At 44.7% G+C, this 19,267-nt stretch overlaps 1 protein-coding gene across 5 annotated transcripts in view; it reads right to left on the bottom strand.

The window, feature by feature from the left end:
• The window catches only part of CNKSR1 (connector enhancer of kinase suppressor of Ras 1), a 262,699-nt gene that overhangs the window by 118,702 nt on the left and 124,730 nt on the right, over positions 1–19,267 (bottom strand). For all 5 annotated transcript variants that reach the window (XM_069224001.1, XM_069224003.1, XM_069224004.1 and 2 more), the window contains 3 exons: positions 2,485–2,585; positions 2,002–2,177; positions 1,162–1,192 (listed from right to left, as the gene is read on the bottom strand). In XM_069224001.1, the coding sequence (XP_069080102.1) occupies positions 1,162–1,192; positions 2,002–2,177; positions 2,485–2,585 (308 nt within the window). The remainder of the gene's footprint in view (positions 1–1,161; positions 1,193–2,001; positions 2,178–2,484; positions 2,586–19,267) is intronic.

Genomic DNA, 19,267 nt, shown 5'->3' with positions numbered 1-19,267 from the left:
ATATTCAGCACAGACTGTTGCAGCACTGGTTGGTAAACGCTTGAGCCATTGTGACTGTCATTATGTATTGGGATGACTGGTGCAGTGAGAAAGTATGTCCTCCACCCCATCAAGAAAAGAAAAAAAAAAAAAAGTATTTCTTAAATGAACTCTGGTAAGCACTTTTAGTTTAATTTGTCAGGTGTGATTAATTCTTACTTCGATATTCGCAACAGTCATCTTAGATGAACTGACTATGAAAATATTGGGAGTGCATACAGAAGTAACAACCAGAGTATAGCCAACAAGCTTTGCACTTTATACAGCAAACCCTGGACCACTCTGTTAGATTCCTATTAGTTATTGTGCTAACTGGTTACTTTGGTTTCAATAGTGTTGATCTTTGTTGGTCAGCATACAATATAAAGTTTATCTCTTTCTAGCTTAGACTCAGCGAACACAGCTAACATCATATACAGCAAACCACTTGTCCCCAAGCACAGGACCCTAGCTCTTCAGCTTTGTCACCACCAACATGACTATCGGGTATTTCCTAAAGGGGGGCAGAGATTAAGGGAACAGCTGGAAGCCACATTTCTTGATGCTATGGTGATTGTATGCCTGTATCATTCATGAGCTATTTTGGTTTCCTGAGGAGAAACCAGGGAGTTGGTGAGGTGGATTTGGACAAAAGGAAACCACAAGAAAGAGAGATGGATGATGTAGTAAAGAGGGAAGCCAGACATTTCCAGCAGAGAAGGAATAATGTGTCAATCCACAGGGGTAAATGATGTGGGGTCACCAATTTGTTGTTCACAGACAAATGGCACAGAGCCACAGAAACAGCATGGAGAGATTCATATAGTCACAACATGAAGCCAGGGATTCAAAGCACAATAGATCAAAAATGATTAGTATTGTTGTTGACCGATTGGCATGAAAATGAGGCCCCATTTAGTTGGCAGGAAGGGATTCAGGAATTTTCAGCACAAGAGGGAACATGGATTTGGACCCAAGTATATAGGTAAGGAAGGCGTAGAAAATGGAAGGACATGTATGTATTACAGAGGATGCGCTAAGGAATTAGCAGCTAAATGGAAAGATACATAGACTGCAACACTGATAAAAACATAGGAGTGGGACACCAAGGGATTCACAGCACTGGACACAGAACATCCTTACCTTTCTGCTTCCTTTTATTCACCACGCTTGCCTGAAGAATAAAAGGACATAATGGAGATTAGAGAACAGCAAACTCTTCCAAGACTAGAAACTGACAAATCACGTTAAACTCTCTTGAGTCAGATGGGAGGAGGTAAGAAAGGGTCAAAAGTAGATCAGGGAATGATCTGGGTGAATGACCATACAGCTCCAAAGTCAGCAGTGATGGACTGCTGCAGCTCTAACTACTAACAGAAGGGCAGAGCAGTATCGTTCATGAATAGACAGGTGTAGCCATCCAGGAAATCTACTTCAACACCCTCTTTCAATTAAGGAGTGTCATGACTTAGTGACAATATCGCAAATCAAATACTAAAGAAGTTCTTCACATAATAATTGGTCATAGCTTTGCAATCTGGTATGGGGAGAAAAGCAGCAAGTTGTGAGTATTCTTCAAATGCTGATGAAATCTCCTGTCATAGGAAAGAGATCAGAGTTCCAGGACTTGCTGTGGGCAAGGCTCAGAATGTCACTGACATGCACTAGACATTTGGACACAAGTCATATATGGATTTCTGCCAACGGCAGACATATTCCTGCCCTTGTCAGATATGGACAGGAATCCATGATGGGTGTGGGCCAGGCCTCCTGTGCCTCGTTTGTGCATGGCCTAGACCTCAAAGCCTGAATGGTCCAGACAGGGAAGGATGGGTGCCGTCAAGGGTTAGACTGCCAGACTCTCTTGTTGACAGGGAAAGCATTCAGGAACCTTATGTGGTTAAGTGTTTGACCTTCAGAGGCTGAAATCTGAATCTCCACTTCCTGTTAGAGCTCTTTTGACAACCGGTGTAGACTGCTCACCTCCCTTTGTTCAGTAGGCTGTGGTCCTGGTTTGCTCTTGACCTTGGTGTTGGACGTTTGTGATTCCTTGATGAGTTTAGGGGTCTCATGGGCAACGCTAGAAACAACAGAGATGCCCTGGTCGGGAACTCCTTCGCCAACATTCCTGCTCTCTAACGAAGCGCTCCCAGAACCACCTGGGAAGATAAGAAACATGAGAAATCTGAATTCAGAGTGGGTTTAGAACAAGAAAATGAATAATAAAACGTCATACATCTATACAGGTTTATAACGGATGTAACTGACCCATGCATACACTACCAAATTAAGACAGGGGAGGTTATCCACAATTTTTTATTGATCTATAGAAACTCTCTGTTCTACAACGCAAACAAGCAAATATGCTGGGCAATATATGTTTAATTATTTTGTGTGCCGGCAACCAACTAGTATTCCTGTTCCATCAGGTGTAATAGAAAAAATGTGGGATTCCCGGTCTCCTACCTGGCTGGCTTCCAGTTCTATGAGGGGTGACATGATGGCCCTCATCCAAAGCAGAGGCATTTCCTGAATCCATCTTCTCTGGAAGCTCAACAGCAACCGCACTACAGAAGAATGAAATATAGGAACAGAAACATCATAGACATCAGGACAAAAATTATTCATTGATATTATGTGGGTAACTTTGAGAGTCTTTGTATAGACACTCAAAAATCACCATTATCCAAAATCAATATCACAATGCAAACTCATAGGAGAGCACTCAAAGTGACCACTGCTGGATGCACGTGGAAAAAATATGCATGCAGACTTAAATTCTAATAAAATGTAGAACTGCAAACCAAAATGACAAGAGGCATAAGATTCTCTGGAGCAGGTTATGAGGTTAATGAGACCTTGGGTCAGCTGGAAAGCTGCTAAAAATAAGATATTCATCACCTTTGTTTTCAAGGAAGCATGTGGCAAATCATCCCACTATTCCTCAACAGGGCCACAGTGCTCCATACAACCCAATCACCTTTCCATGCTACGTGTAAATTTCACATCCCTTGAATCACTCACATCTCTCCCTCAGTAAACAATTCTGTGGGATCTTCAAATTCACTCTTCCCATATTCAAGTACACCCTCCAGGTCCAACTTTTTTTTATGTCTAAAGAACATGTACAGGTGACCAACCCTGAAAACCATCTTCATGTCCTTCAACTTCACATCTCTTCTATCCATTGCAACTTTCTTTCCAGTTTATCACCATCTGTCTTCATACCCCATCATCACCAACCCACTTTCTACGTTTTAACATACAGCTTTGATACCCCATACTGTCTTTCTGATTGGTGTGGTTTAACAGTGCCTAAATGCAAATTCAGCCATTGATGGAAATAATCTTTATTTAATTAATCATAGATAAACTTAAAACCACATGTTATAACAGAATGTACAAGTTGCACAGATAAAAATATAATACAAAACACTTGCTGTTAAATTAGAAAAACATTGCTTTCCAATGCCATACAGGAGATTTAAGAAAATAGCCAAGCGAAAAACAAAACAGTAAATTTGCACAGCATCCATAAGAAATAAAAAGGTTTTTATTTATTTAAAAAAAAAAAAAGTATATTTTGAGAATGGGTGTCCAATAATGATAAGTGAAAGATTTATAAAATCTACAGAAAAAGACAAAGTGCATTAGTGTCTGTGTGGAACACGTATCGCAAGGGACTAAGGGCCTGATTCTAACTTTGGAGGACGGTGTTAAACCGTCCCAAAAGTGGCGGATATACCACCTACCGTATTACGAGTCCATTATATCCTATGGAACTCGTAATACGGTAGGTGGTATATCCGCCACTTTTGGGACGGTTTAACACCGTCCTCCAAAGTTAGAATCAGGCCCTAAATGTATTGACAATGACTCAAACTTTTCCAAAGGGAAGCAAAGAGGACTTCTAAAGCTGTAAAAACGAAAACTAGTCAATAGGGATTTTTTCCCAGGAGTTATTAACCAAGGATAAATAGGTTTTAAATCTAGAGTAGTTTGAGTAATTGCAAATTCTCGTAGGTTAGTTTTTTTCATTCCTTCCATCTCCCTATTCAGAGTGGCCTATGCCTTAAAAGCATTAACCCATGGTATTCCCCCCTTTGTGATTTAGTGAGGCAGTGTGTACAAGCTCAGGCCTTCCATGGTCATTAGATATCTGCCTCATGTTTCTGAGCCAAGAGATTTTATATTCAAAATAAGATGAGAAGCAATCCTCTATTATATACCTATTGAAAATATATAGAAGCACAGGGGCTAATTTAATACTATCTTCAACATACCGAGGCTTGTTCCTTGTGGAAGAAATAATGGGGATTGCAGGTTGGTACTCCTAAGAGACAACTGCAGAATAGGTTTTCTTCATGCTGAAGACATTTCGTTTTGCAATAACCCCAGACAGCATCACCGTAAATTAATAACGGCAGACATTTGCATGTGTAAATTTCCAATAATGCCAGAATCCATTCATTTCCAACTCTTTGCAACTCTAAATAGAACCACAACTGTCTGATTAAGCCTATATCTCCTATTTGTGAGGCAGGGTGCCCATTTACTCAATGAGTCAAATGTGATCCCCAAGTAAGAGAAACATTGCACCATCTCAATGTGTTTACCCTTGAAAAAAATTGCTCTGAACTTATTGAGTTTACTCCACTGGCCATGTAGTGAGTTTTGGAGAATGTGTCTCAAGTTCTAAATTATCCATGAATTGCACAAAGTTACCAATTAAACCCTCAAGGCTATTTGGGATGCAGGATAGCATTGTCAATATACAATAGAACACTTGACATGTCTTTTTCCTGAAACAAAATTGGAAGCATGGAGATCAGTAATGTACAAAACTAACAAAATAGGTGGGAAGACACATCCTTGACTCACCCTCAGTTAAAGCCAATTTTGTTCAGTCTTACATTAGGGAATATCAGCCCTAAGTATAGTTATGGGATGAAAGCAGTTCTTAGTCATTTATTTGCTTCCCTGCAATTCATACTGAACCAACTTGGCTGAACAAACTGGTTATGATTTATAGGGGACAAAGAGATGTATAATATGTTGTCCCAGAGTAACAAAATCAGCAACGATTGAAGCATTGGGTAGATTTATGACTAGGTAAGTACTCGTTTATCAGGCTAACATTTGCTTAGATAGTCATACAGAGCAATGTTTGAATATTAAACCTTATTCTGTTATCTCTTTGTGCAAGTTCTATTAAGACCCTCTCCGGCACATTAATGGTGTTTGTAGGTACACAGAAAAGTACTTTTTTCTAATTATGGTCACTATAACTATTTTCAATTGTTACCCAGAACTGGACAAGAATAAGCAGTTACCATTAAATAAATGTATAATCAATAATAATTCCTTGCCCACAACCAATAAAAGCAGAGATTTAATTATCTAGCTCCCCCTAGATTTCGACAGTCACATAGAACAAAATCCAGGACATACTGTCACAGTTGCATCCTAAGCATCCCTTCGCCCAAGCATCCACATTGTACTGATATGGCACTGTTCCCCTAGCCCTAAACAAATTAAAGAAGTGAAGCTGGATCCAATCTTAACATTAGAATTGCCCCCTACCATAACGTTAAACCACTCCAGAGTTCATCATCATTAGCATCTTTATTTGAAAGTCAGAGAGAATCATAAAAGCATAAAAATACAAAACACAGATTTAAAAAAACAGTAATCATGTGAAGACAGTTAAAAATGCATATGCTTACAACAATACACAGTTGATTTAAGAAAACACCATACTAATCTATAGCATACATCCTCATTGGGATTGCAAAAATGTAAGTGCTACTCTACATGGAGCGAATGTATATTCCTTTAAATGTGGTACCAAAAATTGATCTTTAAATTCACCATAAGTTTACTGAAAGGTATAAAGTGAAAAGTAATTTGAGCGAAAGCACTGTCATAGGGGCACACACTTGTATTCAGATGACAAATCTGTCATAAGGGGAAACATAAAAGATGGCAAATCATGCCAACTATGAACCTCAATAGCAAGGCACCCTCCCAGCTACCACGTACAAATTTCAAATAAGGCTCTATGCCTTCAATGCCCTTTACAATGACATACTGTCGCACCAGTCCAACTTGTTCTTCTTGCACACAAATCATGAGTGTTCAAACAAAGAGGGCCTACCCAGTTCACTGAGATTCTGTTTACCATAAGCAAGCTACAGTATTTTTAATCAATGCTCAGAATCAAGCAGACCATAAATATTTCCCGATTTAGAGCGGCATGAGTATTATTCAAAATTGAAAGCTTAAACATGAGAGGCCCCAGTTTGATATAATCTTCTAGATACGATAGAGGTCTACATGACAAATAAAGTGTTTCGTTGAATGGGCTAGGGAAAGAAGATCCCTACAAAATCAATTTTCCTCCACTTGAAGTGCACAACAATCAACATAGCTCCAGATACCATTCCTATAGCTTGCCGTCAGCAAACACTGTTTTGTAAATCTCCAGTAAAGGGGTAATAGGTTTATCATAAAAGGCTTGGATAAGATTGAAAACTGGACTCACTGATTGAGCGAAGGGTACAGTACGATACAAAATACTGCTGACCCAGGATGCAGTAAGCTCAAACACTAACCCCAGATATGGAACCTTTGACACATTTATAAGTTTATTTTAGTTTATAGTGAGGGTGCGTAACTTAGTACACTTGGGGGAACCTGTCATAGTGTGCGACTTAGAGAAATCAGTTGACAAATCTAACTCTGACACGAACTCAGAAAAAGCTCCCAACTAAAAATATTTAAGAATTTGGAGTACCTACAAGAAGTCCGTCGTCATCCACATATAGGAGCATGGGTGTAGAGACGGAGTTAACCAAGGTACATCATGAGTAGCTGGTTTCAGGTAGTCATTACGTTTATTGATATGCAGAATAAACAAAAGAGCCTCGCTGCACACTTCAATGCAATTAGAATGAGTCATAAAGCTCCCCATCTGGCCCATATCTGAACCTGGTTGATAGATCTATGTGTATAGTAAACAATACATGTACTAGGGTGACTTCCAATCCCAAGTCAAGCAAAATAAGTCATAATTTTGTGTTTTTGACCTTATCAAAAGCACATAATAAATCTGTGAAGACTTAGTCCAGTTGACAAGTCTTAGCTACTATATATTTGCAAATAAGCAGATGCAAATGTAGGCACCGTTACAATGTACCCAGCCAATCCCTAAAGCCATACTGACAATGACTCAAAATATTATTTTCCTGGGCCCTATCCCATATTCTATTGAATACGACCCTCCCAATGATCTTAACCGAGAAGTCAATTAGCAATATTAGTCTGCAACATTTAGGGTCAGTACGACTCCCTTTCTTAAAAACTGGAACTATGATTGAACTCTACCAAGAGGAAGATAGTACTGCCCCACAGATGTTGTTAAATACATTAGTTAGTAACAGCCCCCATAAATCAATCTTGCAATAAAAAATATCAATAGGGACCCAGTCAGGCTTGGGAGCCTTGACTCCAGAACGTTGATGGAGGGCAGAAGTAATTTTATCAATAGTAAATTTTAGCATGTTGCTTGAGTCATAATAATGAAAAAAGTCAATGATGGGGTTGGAGATCAGACAAATATTCTTAAAATGATCAACCTATTGATCTCCTGTAATGTAGCTACATAAGGTAGATGCCAGAGCCTTTTGCTCTCTGAGTTAATTTACTGTCCTTCAGAACACTGAGATTTTTCAGCCTTGCAGCGGAAGTCAAGCTCTACCAATTACTGTTTTTGGTGTCAGTCTTTCTTTCCAATACTGCCTTTTTTGATATGACATCAAGCAGAAGAGATCTTGGATGGATTTCTTGGGAAGGAAGATAGTGCCTTGCACAGGCATCTGTTAGCACAAAAGCAGAAAGTATCAAAAAAGTTGAAGAGAGGAAGTGGATCTACAAGCTGATTTGAATAGAGAATGTTTAATATTGGCACAATGTTCAATAAAGCAGGGCCCTAATTACCCTCCAAGTACAGTATCGGATAGACATTACATTTATGTATGTTAACTTTGAATAAAAAGGTTAAAAAGCAAATAGGATTAAGTAGGTGCCATGCCAATCTGAGCCAGTTATGCTGGGGCTTACGCTGGGGCTGCGGACAAATAAAGGTTTCAGCTGGATAATTCACAAATTCCAAAGTCTGCTGCTAGTATCAATCTCAAGAATACTCATTAAACTGCATGCCAAAATAGATTTGCCAGTTCAGTGCCTCTGTGACTGGAAAACTCCTGCTGATAGCTTGCAGTAAAGCAACTTTGGGGATCAGCCAGATAAAAAGTGCAAAAATGTAATTTGGCATAAAAATCTCAATAGAGTATTACATTACACTCTGAGTTGATCTATGGGTCTCAATGAAGTTATCAAATATGCTAAAAGGGGTATAACATTTTTATTGATAGTACTGATAAAATCATTATTGTAGAAATTGATTACATAAAAATGAAATTTTTGCGATCCCACCACCTGAACCTCAGGACAGTTAAGCTCCACCAGGATGATCTTTACTTTAAGACTGAGCTTAACCCAAATTGATAAACCGCTCTTGGGTCGACACAGGCATGAGGAGACAGCTGGTGTAGAGTAACATGTAAAACCATTACACACCAGGTAGACGGTAGCCAGCATTTTCTTCAGAAAATCATGGATATCCCTTCCAACTGCACTAACTTATTTCAAACTCACAGCCATGTGATCCATGATAAAATGTACCCAGCCAAGCGCCCCTTACCCTTGCTGCGTCACAGCTGCCTTACCTTAAAAGGCAGGCACTGGTGGTAAACATGCACAGTCCGTTTACCATGTGTTTATCGTGGGTGAGACACCAGTAATGAAGCTCACCCACAGTAAAAAGTCCAAAAAACGGGTGAGCAAAAACATCTACGCACACTGCTGGGGCAGAACCCAGTATAACCCCAGTGCAACACCCCCTCATGCTGTATTTGCAGAATAATGAACTGTGGGTGAGCAGTAGCTGATACTCATCCTGTACGATGTTCTCAATGGCCAAGTTTTCTTGTAGCATAATATCGTAGTTCTTGACCTGATTAAACCAGCCGTCATTAGTGATTTTAGAGGCGATACCAGAAATATTCCAGCAAATCAGGTAAAAGCATGACACCTGACTACTATAACCTAATGGCTTCACCATGGGAGCAACACAGGGCTCCAACAGATCGTAACGGAACCAACGCATTCAGCAGGACACACCCTCGACCCAATATTCACAACAGGAACCTCTGTCACCTTCAGCCACACCTCTGAACTTCCACGGACATACCATTGCTGCATCCATTTCACCTTCAACACACCCACCATCCTCAGACCCCAACACCAACCTTCTTGTAGAAGCCGGGCAAGAATCACCAACGACCAGCTCACCGCCACCCTCACCAACTCCACCCCCAATGGTACACAATGACGACACAAACATCGCAGCCCGCACCTTTCACAAATGGATCGCTGACTTTGTCAACACCATAGCCACCACTCATTATGGTTCCCCAACCCGATGCCTTGAACGACTCCTGGTGGCCCCCGACCCTGGGAAGCTCGCCCACCCCACAAACCAAGCCCCGAACCTCGGAATCATCCTGGACTCCAAACTCAACATGGAACACCAAACCAACTCAGTTGCATCCACCTGCTTCCGCACCCTCTGCAAGACATTCAAATGGATCCCCCTCGAACACAGAAAGACCATCACACATGCCCTCGTTACCAGCAGACTGGACTACAGCAACGCACTCTACGCGGAATCAACAAGAAACTCACCTGCAAAGTACAGAACATCCAGAAAGCTGCCGCCAGACTGGTCCTTCGACCTACTTCAACACTGTCACATCTCTCAGCACCTGCACACACTACACTGGCTCCCCACTGAGAAAAGAATCATCTTCAAGATCCTCAACCACGCACACAAAGCCCTCCACGACACTGGACCAGCCTACCTGAACAGGCGACTCAATTTCCACGCATCCCAGAGGACCCTACGCTTAGCCCAGGTCTCTCTCGCCGAAGTACCCAGCATCAGAAAAATAAAAACAGGGGAAGCCTCATTCTCCTACCTCCCCACCACAGCCTGGAACGCCCTACTGCCCCACCTCAGACAGACTACACCCCCTCCTCAACTTCACGAAAGAGCTGAAGACATGGCTATTTGACGACATGGCTATTTGAAGAACCACTACACTGATGGACGCTCCACGCCTCCCTCACTGAGGCCATCACGGGTGAGTAGTTGCGCTTAACAAACACCGATTGATTGAACAGAGTTTAATCTAAGCAAGAGAATCTTCTCCATATTTGATTATTTGCCCTTACTTTATATACATCACTAACTCCTGAGTCCATGGTCCCTTACTTGTTGGGTGGGAGTAATTTGATGAGCATGATGGTATGTGGTCAATCCATGCAGCAGATGTTTATAAAGAAGTCCAGAGGTAATTGGCTGATATGTTAGTCTGTATATGGATTCACAAAGCTTTGACAGAGAAGATGACAAGCCATAGCTAGATATTTGCACATTATACATATTCAATACCCCCACCCCCATCAAGAACATTTTTTAGAAGGCCCTACCAAGTCTATCCTTCTCCCAAACAGAATATTTGTATAATCTGCAATATTAAAACCAGTATGTTTGAGGACTCAATGACACTTTATTTTCCAGCTCAACAGTTGTTTCTAAGTCAGCTAGTACGAAAGCTGGTAAATTGGTTATAACAACCACATTAGGTTCCGGGGAAGATTTCAATCTTCTGAGGGGAGACTGAGAAAAGGCTAGTGACTCAGTGGGAACACCTGTCATGAGGGATTGTTCACAGGGTCTAGACTCACATATAGAAACTAGGCCACCATATTTACACTTATCACTCCCTCCTGCCTCAATAGGCATCACTGAACCTGGATCAATGCATTCAGTTGAAGAGAGAATTACAGGGCATGAATGCCGTAACAGTCTTCGGCAGACATTTTTAAAAAAGACATAAGCCCTTATTATGACTTTTGCGGTCTTCCATGAAGACCACTAAAGCCATGGGTGCCAAGAGACTGCCTGTGCTGGCGGTCTCCCACCCGCCATATCATGTGTACTTCTGGGTTTCGCTAGACTTTGGGCAGAAATCCGGCAGTAGTCATGCTGGCAGTCGGGGGCGCTCTGGCGGTTCCAGCACCTACACCGCCCCGCCTGTAGGACACCGCCTGCCATATTATGGGCAATAATATGCCCTGGGAGTGTCCTGGTGGAGGGGCGCTGACGGCGGTGCAAGCGCCCCTTCAAGTTTACCGGTGACAGGGAAGAAATTCCCTGTCACCGGTAGCCTTTCTGCCATGGTTTTCGCAGAGGTGCTACCGCCACAGAAACCATGGTGGAAACCCGGCTACTAATACTGCCGGTGGTCTTCTGTGGACTGCCGGGTCAGAGATGATGATCTCCTGCCCGGAGGTTCCGACCGCCGTGGAGGTATGAGTGGAGATGTGGCAGGTTGGCAGAGGCCAACCCGCCACACTTCACCGCCAGCCTGTTGGTGGTAGGACCGCCATATTTACCCTTGCGTTCAGGAGACCGCCAGGGTCAGCATAACCCCCATAGTTTTCCTTATTTCTCCAGACACCAAACTCAAGGAGGGCTGTCAATTTTGCAATTTCTTTTTTTCAAGATACTTAATCATGCTACCAATGGACTAGCACGGATTCAATCATGCCCATAATTTTCTCCAAAATAAATTATTCCATTTAGAACCCTTTCTTCCCCTCCTCATGGTCTAAGCAACACTGCCCAGTTAAGGACCCAGGGGACAGATGACACATTGATCAAGCTTGTCTGCAGGCTGCTCGGCCCTTTTTTCCATTTGGCTGAGGAGCCAGCATTGCTAATATGCGAACAATCCATGGGAACCTGTCACATTTGGATATTCAATACCCAGGACTCTATAAACAAGTTCCATTTAGATTAATTTAGATTAATTGTTTGCAGTTTTATCTCAAGTGGACATTATAGGAAGCTGGTCTGGTGTGTGGTGAGCACCTATGGTGTTATCACCTTATACTATGTCCAGGTATTCCCTATATGTGAGGTGCGGTCTGTGTCTACTAAGCCAGGGATCTCTAGAGGTAGCTGTGGATGAGCAGCCAAGGATTATCTATGAGACATGCAAAGCTTATGCAATACCACTGTAGTCACACAGCACTTGCGAACATAAAAGAACCACACAGTGTTACAAAAATAAAGGTACTTTCTTGCTGGGGGTATTGTCCTCTGTGGAGAGGCAAGGGCTTACAGTCGCCTAAGTTGGACTGTTGGTAGAGAGGACCAAGGTGGCCATTCCAGACCACCACCCATAATGCAGGATCCACACAGCTCTGATCCAGGAGATCCATGCTGCCGGTCGTTGTTGCAGTTGGTGCCTGCGGATGCAGGGGAGTGACTCCTTCACTCCAAGGGATATTCCTTCTTGTGCAAACTGAAGACTCGTCGCCTTCAGAGGAGGCAAGCCATGGAAATGTTGCAGTTGCTGGAAGGAGACGGAGAAACAATGTTCAGAGCAGAGTCATCGCTGTAGTTGCAGATTGTCGGTTCCTGGAGGGTCCAGTTGCAGTTCCAGGGGCCAGAAGGTGAAGTAAACGATGCAGAGGAGTCCTCCTGGAATCTTGCACATCAAATATGAACACGTACCCAAACACGTACCCAAGAGGGAGACCCTAAATATTCTAGGAAGGGAGCTTGATCACCTAGCAGGGTGACCACCTATCAGGAAAGGGCTGTGACGTCACCTGCCTATCCTGGCCACTCAGGTGCTCCCAGAGGCCTCTGCCCACCTTGGATTCAAGATGGCATAATCAAGTGGCCACCTGGCGGAGCTCTGGGCACCACTCCTCGGGTGATGATGGACAGGGGAGTGGCGACTTTTCATTGTCCAGCTTTGGGACAGAGCAGGGACTAGGGGTCCCTGGGCTGGTGCAAACCGGATTATGCAAGGAGGGCACCAAATGTGCCCTGCAAAGAATACCGGTGGCTTGGGAAGGCTTCCTCTCTGAAGCCATGTAACATCTATTTACAAGGGAGAGGTGACTTACAGTGACCTGAAGTGAAAGGGTGCATGCACCTCTTCACGCAGCCTGCAATGGCAGGCCTGCAGACACATTTGACATGGGCGGCACAATACATGCTGCAGCCCCTGGGGAACCCCTGGTGCACCAATGCCCTGGGTACCTAGGTACCATAGACTATGAACTTATATGAGTGCACCAATATGCCAAATGAGGGGTGTGTGAAGTCCCAAGCAACCATATTTAGAGGGAGAGAGCACAGCTACTGGGGTCCTGGTTAGCAGGATCCCAGTGAACACAGTCAAAACATACTGACATCAGGCAAAAAGTGGGGGTAACCATGCAAACAAGGAAGGTAGTTTCCTATGTAACCTCCCACCCCCAAAACTAAGAGCAATAAGGCTAACCTTGTCCAGTTGAATCCATCTGCATTGGAGTGGTTACTCCCAGGTCTATGCACCGCTGTATAGTCCATTCCCTGTAAGGATATGGACCACTTCAAAAGTTTGGAAATTTCACCTTTCATCTGTTTTAAACAGAGGAGGGGCTTGTGGTCTGTCTGAACAAGGAAGTGAGTTCCAAACAAGCATGGCCTCAACTTCTTCAATGCCCAGACCACAGCAAAGGTCTCCTTCTCTATGGCTGACCAACGCTTTTCCCTGAGGGTCAACCTTCTGCTAATTAAAGCTACAGGTTGATCCTGGCCCTCTTTTTTCAGCTGAGATAGCACTGCACCTATCCCTACCTCAGAATCATCTCTCTGCACAATAACTTGCTTCGAGTAGTCCGGGCTTCTTAAAGAAGCTGGGCACATGGCCTGTTTAAGGTCATCAAAAGCTTTTTTGGCAGCTAGCTATCCACAAACGTTTCTTGGGCTACAATGGAGCTATAGTTCTAAATGAACCTCCGGCAATACCCTGTCAGGCCTAGAAAGGCTCTGACTTGGGTTTGTGTGGTAGGGGCAGTCCAATCCAAAATGGTTTGGATTTTGCCCTGCCGTGGTTGAATCTGGCCTTCACCTACTAGGGGGTCCAGATAAACCACTTTTCCCTGCCCTATCTGGCACTTTGAGGCCTTGATAGTGAGGCCTGTTTTGTGCAGGGCCTCCAATACATTCCCCAGGTGGACCAGGTGGTTGTCCCAGTTGGAGATAAATACAGCTATGTTGCCTAGATAAGCTGCACTCAAGCTTTACAGGCCCTGGAGAGCTTTATTCACCAACCTCTGGAATGTGCAGGTGCATTCTTCAATCCAAAGAGCATCACTATGAAGTGATCGTGCCCACTCGGATTGGAGAATGCAGTTTTAGGTTTAGTATCTTCTGATAAAGTGATCTGCCAGGAGCCAGCAGTCAGATCAAAAGTGCTCAGATACTTGGCAGAGGCAGCGTATCTATGAGCTCATCTGTCCTAGGAATAGGATGAGCATCTGTTTTAGTTACTGTGTTGAGACCCCCCCTGTGGTCTTTACAAAACCTCATCTTCTTTTTACCATTTTGGGAGTGGAGCTTTGGGACAAGGACTACAGAACTAGCCCAGGGGCTGTCAGAGGGCTCAATTACTCCTAGGTGTAGCATTGTCTGCCCTTCAAACTTGATGCACTCCCCGACATGATGAGGCTGCCTGTAAATTTTACTTTTAACAGGCAGGCTGTGAAATGTGTCAATGATGTGTTCACACCATGAAGTTTGACCAGGGGTCAGTGAGAACAGTTTAGAGAACTGTCCCAGGAGGCTCCTGCAGTCATCATTTTGGGATTCAGAGAGGCAGTCAGCAAGCACTAACCCATCAACTGAGCCATCAACTGCACTGTGGGAGAAGAGGTCAGGGAGAGAGTCACTCTCTTCTTCCTGTCCCTCATCAGTTGTCATGAGTAGAGTCATATCAGACTAGTCATAGTAGGGTTTAAGGCGATTCACATGAAGCACCCTGCGGGGGCTTCTGGTGGTGCCAATGTCAACCAAGTAGGTAGCCTCACCCTTTTTCTCCAAAATGGTGTGGGGACCACTCCACTTGTTTTGGAGTGCCCAGGGAGCCAGAGTCTTCAGGACCCACACTTTCTATCCTGGCTTGTAGACAGTCAGTACAGCCTTCTGGTCATGCCATTATTTCTGCAACTCTTGGCTGGCCTGAAGGTTTACAGTGGCCCTTTTCATGTACTTAGCCATCCTTGATCTGAGGCCAAGCACATAGTCCACAACAATGGCTTGTTTAAGAGGCTAGAGAGTTTGTTCCCAGACTTCTTTCATAAGAGCAAGGGGGCCCACAACAGCGTGCCCAAACAGAAGTTCAAAGGGGCTGTAGCCCACACCCTTCTGAGCAACCTCCCTATAGGCGAAGAGGGGGCATGGTAACAGGACATCCCACCTCATTCTGAGTTTCTCTGAAAGTTCCATTATCATATCCTTGAGAGTTTTGTTAAATCTCTTCACTAAGCCATTTGTTTGGGGGTGGTAAGGAGTGGTGAACTTGTAAGTAACACCACCCCTGTCTGATACCACCTCTTTAGGAAAAGCCAACCTTGAGAACATTCCCAGGAGGGCTTTGACCAATGCAGGAGCTTTAGTGGTCCTAAGAGGAATGACTGTGGGAGGATCCAGGGGCCAACAATATCCAACCCTCAAAGGGCACCCCAACCACTGATACTGGGATTAGAGGGGCCTTTGGTGTGCCACCTGTCTTGCCACTTGCTTGACAGGTGACACAGGAGCAACAAAACTCCTCTGTGTCTTCTGACATATGGGGCCAGTGAAAGTGAGGGACAAGCTGGTCCAAAAGTCTTGCTTTACTCCAAGTGGCCTGCAAGGGGGTTGTCATGTGCTAAGGTCAACACAAACTCCCTAAACCTCAAAGGGAGGCACCAGGTCTGGGGTTCCTTGCTTCCGAGCAGAGAAGGCTGTTATCCCAGTACAACTTATGAGTGCCACTGACATCCACTGCCTCTTGCATTGCACCTTGCTGCCTTAAGCCCTCCAGTGTGGGACAGGTTGCTGTTCCTCACTGAGATCTTCCCTGGTGGGCCCCCCTGCACCCAAGAGCTCAGCTGTGTCAGCTTGGAGTTCTTCAGGTGTAGGTTCCATCCAGGGAGTGGATTCCTCTCCCTCAGGAATGTTCCTTTTTACCCTTCCTGCTTTTAGGTGTAGAGCTCTCCCCGGCCATTGTTCAGGCTCCACGGTTCCCTGTTCTTTTTGACTTGTGCTCTAGTAAGGGCAAAGATATGCCCGGGAATGCCCAGTATTGCTGCATGGGCCTCCAACTCTACTTCAGCCCAAGCTGAAGTCTCCAAGCCATTACCAAGCAGACATTCTATAGGTAGATCAGAGGACACCACAACCTTTTTAGGGCCAGTAACTCCCCTGCCCAGCTAAAATCAATAACTGCCATGGGGTGGAACAAAGTGTTATTGTGGGCATATGTCACTTGGTATGTGTGACCAAGTAGGTGTTGTTCAGGACAGACCAGTTTTTCCGTCGCCACAGTGACACTGGCATCTGTGTCCCTGGGTGCCTCAGCCTCAACACCACGGACTAGGGGATGCTGCCTGTACTTACCCATATTAAGGGGACAAGCAGCAAAGGTGACAAAGTCAATGCCCAAATCAGAGACCAACACAGCCTCAGTGGTCTCTCTAACTAGCCCAGATCCCACTACAGTCCCTAAGATGAGCCCAGCTACACTCCTACACTCTTAGACTTACGACTGTTAGCAGTCCCATCACTACTGCTATTGCTAGGGGCAATTGGAGTAGAATTGGGGTTAGTAGTGGTGGTTTGGTGCCTTTCTTAGTACAGGAGCTGTCTCCTGCCCTATGGCCTTTGTTATTGCAAACATAGCACCCAGGCTTTTTTTAAGTTAGAGGAAGACGAAGAGGATTTATTCCCAACCCCAGAGGAGCTTTGTGGGTCCGATGAAGACTCTTTACTTTTATCTTTGTTCCCACCCTTATCCTGATGCTTACCTGCTTCCTTCTTTTTGTGGTCACCCCATGTGTCAGTCTTCCTACTCACCCTGGTGCGGACCAACTTGTCTGCCTTCTTTCTGAATGTTTGGGGAGAGGTCAGATCAGAGTCCACCAGGTACTGGTGCAGCAGATCAGAAACACAGTTATAAAAAATGTGCTCTCTCAGGATGAGATTGTACAAGCCCTGGTAGCCAATTACTTTGCTGCCAAGCAACTAGCCTTCCAGGGCCTTCACAGAATAATCCACAACATCTATTCAATCTGGGAGGACTTATTTTTGGTCTCCCTGAACTTTATTCTATACTGTTCAGTGATCAAGCCAAAAGTATCCAGTGGTGCATTTTTCAAAGCTGCATAATTGTCTGCTTCGTCCTCTATGACAGCGTGAAGCTTGTCTCCGCCTGTGTCAGAGAAGGAGATCCACAAAATTGTGATGCCCACTGTCCTTGGGGGACCTTTTGGATTTTACTGGCCTTCTGCAAAGCAGTGAACCATTTGTATATGACATCTCCCACCTTGTAAGGTGGGGCTATTTTGCTTAGGTTCCTAAAATCATAGAAGTCCTCCCTGACTCTGGTGTCCCTGAAGCAAAAATTGCTGCCACCATGGGGTGTTAACCCCATACCCGGTCTTCCGTCTTCACTGCCAAGGCCTCCCTTTCTAGAGCCAGCAGTTGCTGCTGCAGCCTCACCTTTGCCTCTTCCAACCTCAGTTGCCTGTGTTCCCCGTCTAGGGAATCCTCCCCTGAAGTGGAGCGGTGGGCCCCCTCAAAGAGCCGGCTTTAGGGCGGTACGAGCAGTGCAGCCGAACCGGATGCTGACATAGATTTGGGGGCACTGACCTCAGGGGGGGGGGCTGTGTTTAGCAATGACTTATGAAACTTGTGATTTAAAAGCACCTGCTGAAAAGTTCCTTGTGCATCCAGCCTTCAGGAAACTATTAAAATGTCAAGATACCTCTTGTGATTAATGTTCTTGCTACGGAGAGAGATGGGATTTTTGTCTCGCGGGAGCTTTGAATCCTCAAAGTAGAGCGGAGGGATAATATGCCTGCTGAAAACAACAGAACTATATTTTACATGGACTAGATAGCTGAGTGGGTCAGTAAAGCCAGCCTTTACAAGCGCTTTAAAGCAAATGAATGTATGTGAAATGGGGGGTATGGAGAGATGAGGGGCACATTTGCCAGGTGGTAGTGAGTGAATCCAAGGAAGTGGTCATGGGGTGAGGGGTGCCAAAAAAGACTGTTGCACAGGGCGCCACCAGCGCTAAAGCCGGCCCAGTCCCTTCAGATGCTGAGGAGACATGGGAATTGACAGAGGAGGATCTATCTCTTCTCTTGGGAACCCTCTGTACCAGCCCTCTAGGGATAAAGGTGGGCCTACTGGCATGGCCCCCTTTCCCATTACCTGTAGTGTTCCTAACAGAGCTGTGGTGTGTCCCAGGTTCTTCTTGATCCTCCCTAGGTACTTCCTGACCCTCCTCAGTGTTTAAACCTATGCTCTCTAGCCCTGGGGGAGGGGGTGGAATCCAATTCTGCTTCTTCCTGGCTGTCAGAATTGTCCTGATCAAACTTGGAGTACTATGCCAAGAAGCAGACGCTTTTTGGGATTTCTCCTTGTCTTCATTTTTCCTAGGGGCACACATCTCCCTCTCAACTCTTAGCGTGCCCCCGCCTGCTCACTGGGTTGTGGGTGTTGTGGTTCCGCTTCCCCCCTTTGGCTCCGCCACTGCAGCACCCGTTCCGTGTGTGCGCGAGAAAGCGTATAGGCGAAGGAAAGCTCAGCCCGTGACTGGGAGGAGACCCTGGGAACGAGTCAAAAAACCTCACTGGCTTGGAGAGATTGGTGGAACCAGCCTCAGAACTTAAGTTTCGGTGAACTACGAAGTTACTGCTGCTCCCGAGGGGTCCCTGGAAGATTGGGCTGAGACTGGAAGCAGCGCGAAGGGGTTGGTTTGACATAGTTCTTCTCTTCAGCTACTTACCATCAAGACCATACATCTCATCACCAGTCAAGTGAGTGAGTTTCAGGCTTTGTCCATGGCACCACCATATACCTCTTTTTCTTGAACAAATTACTGCTTTTCCTGGTGTGTCGATGAGTAAAACCAGCTTCTTCCGAGTTCAAGAGCGGCAGCCGGAGAAACCCTTGCAGTAATCCCGGGAGCTATGTCAAATCTGTATACAACACAGCTGAGTTATATAT

The sequence above is a fragment of the Pleurodeles waltl genome, chromosome 3_1, assembly GCF_031143425.1.
Source record: "Pleurodeles waltl isolate 20211129_DDA chromosome 3_1, aPleWal1.hap1.20221129, whole genome shotgun sequence".
Classification (NCBI taxonomy): domain Eukaryota; kingdom Metazoa; phylum Chordata; class Amphibia; order Caudata; family Salamandridae; genus Pleurodeles; species Pleurodeles waltl.
Note: the sequence above shows the minus strand (reverse complement) of the source record. Positions and strands in the feature narration are given on the sequence as shown.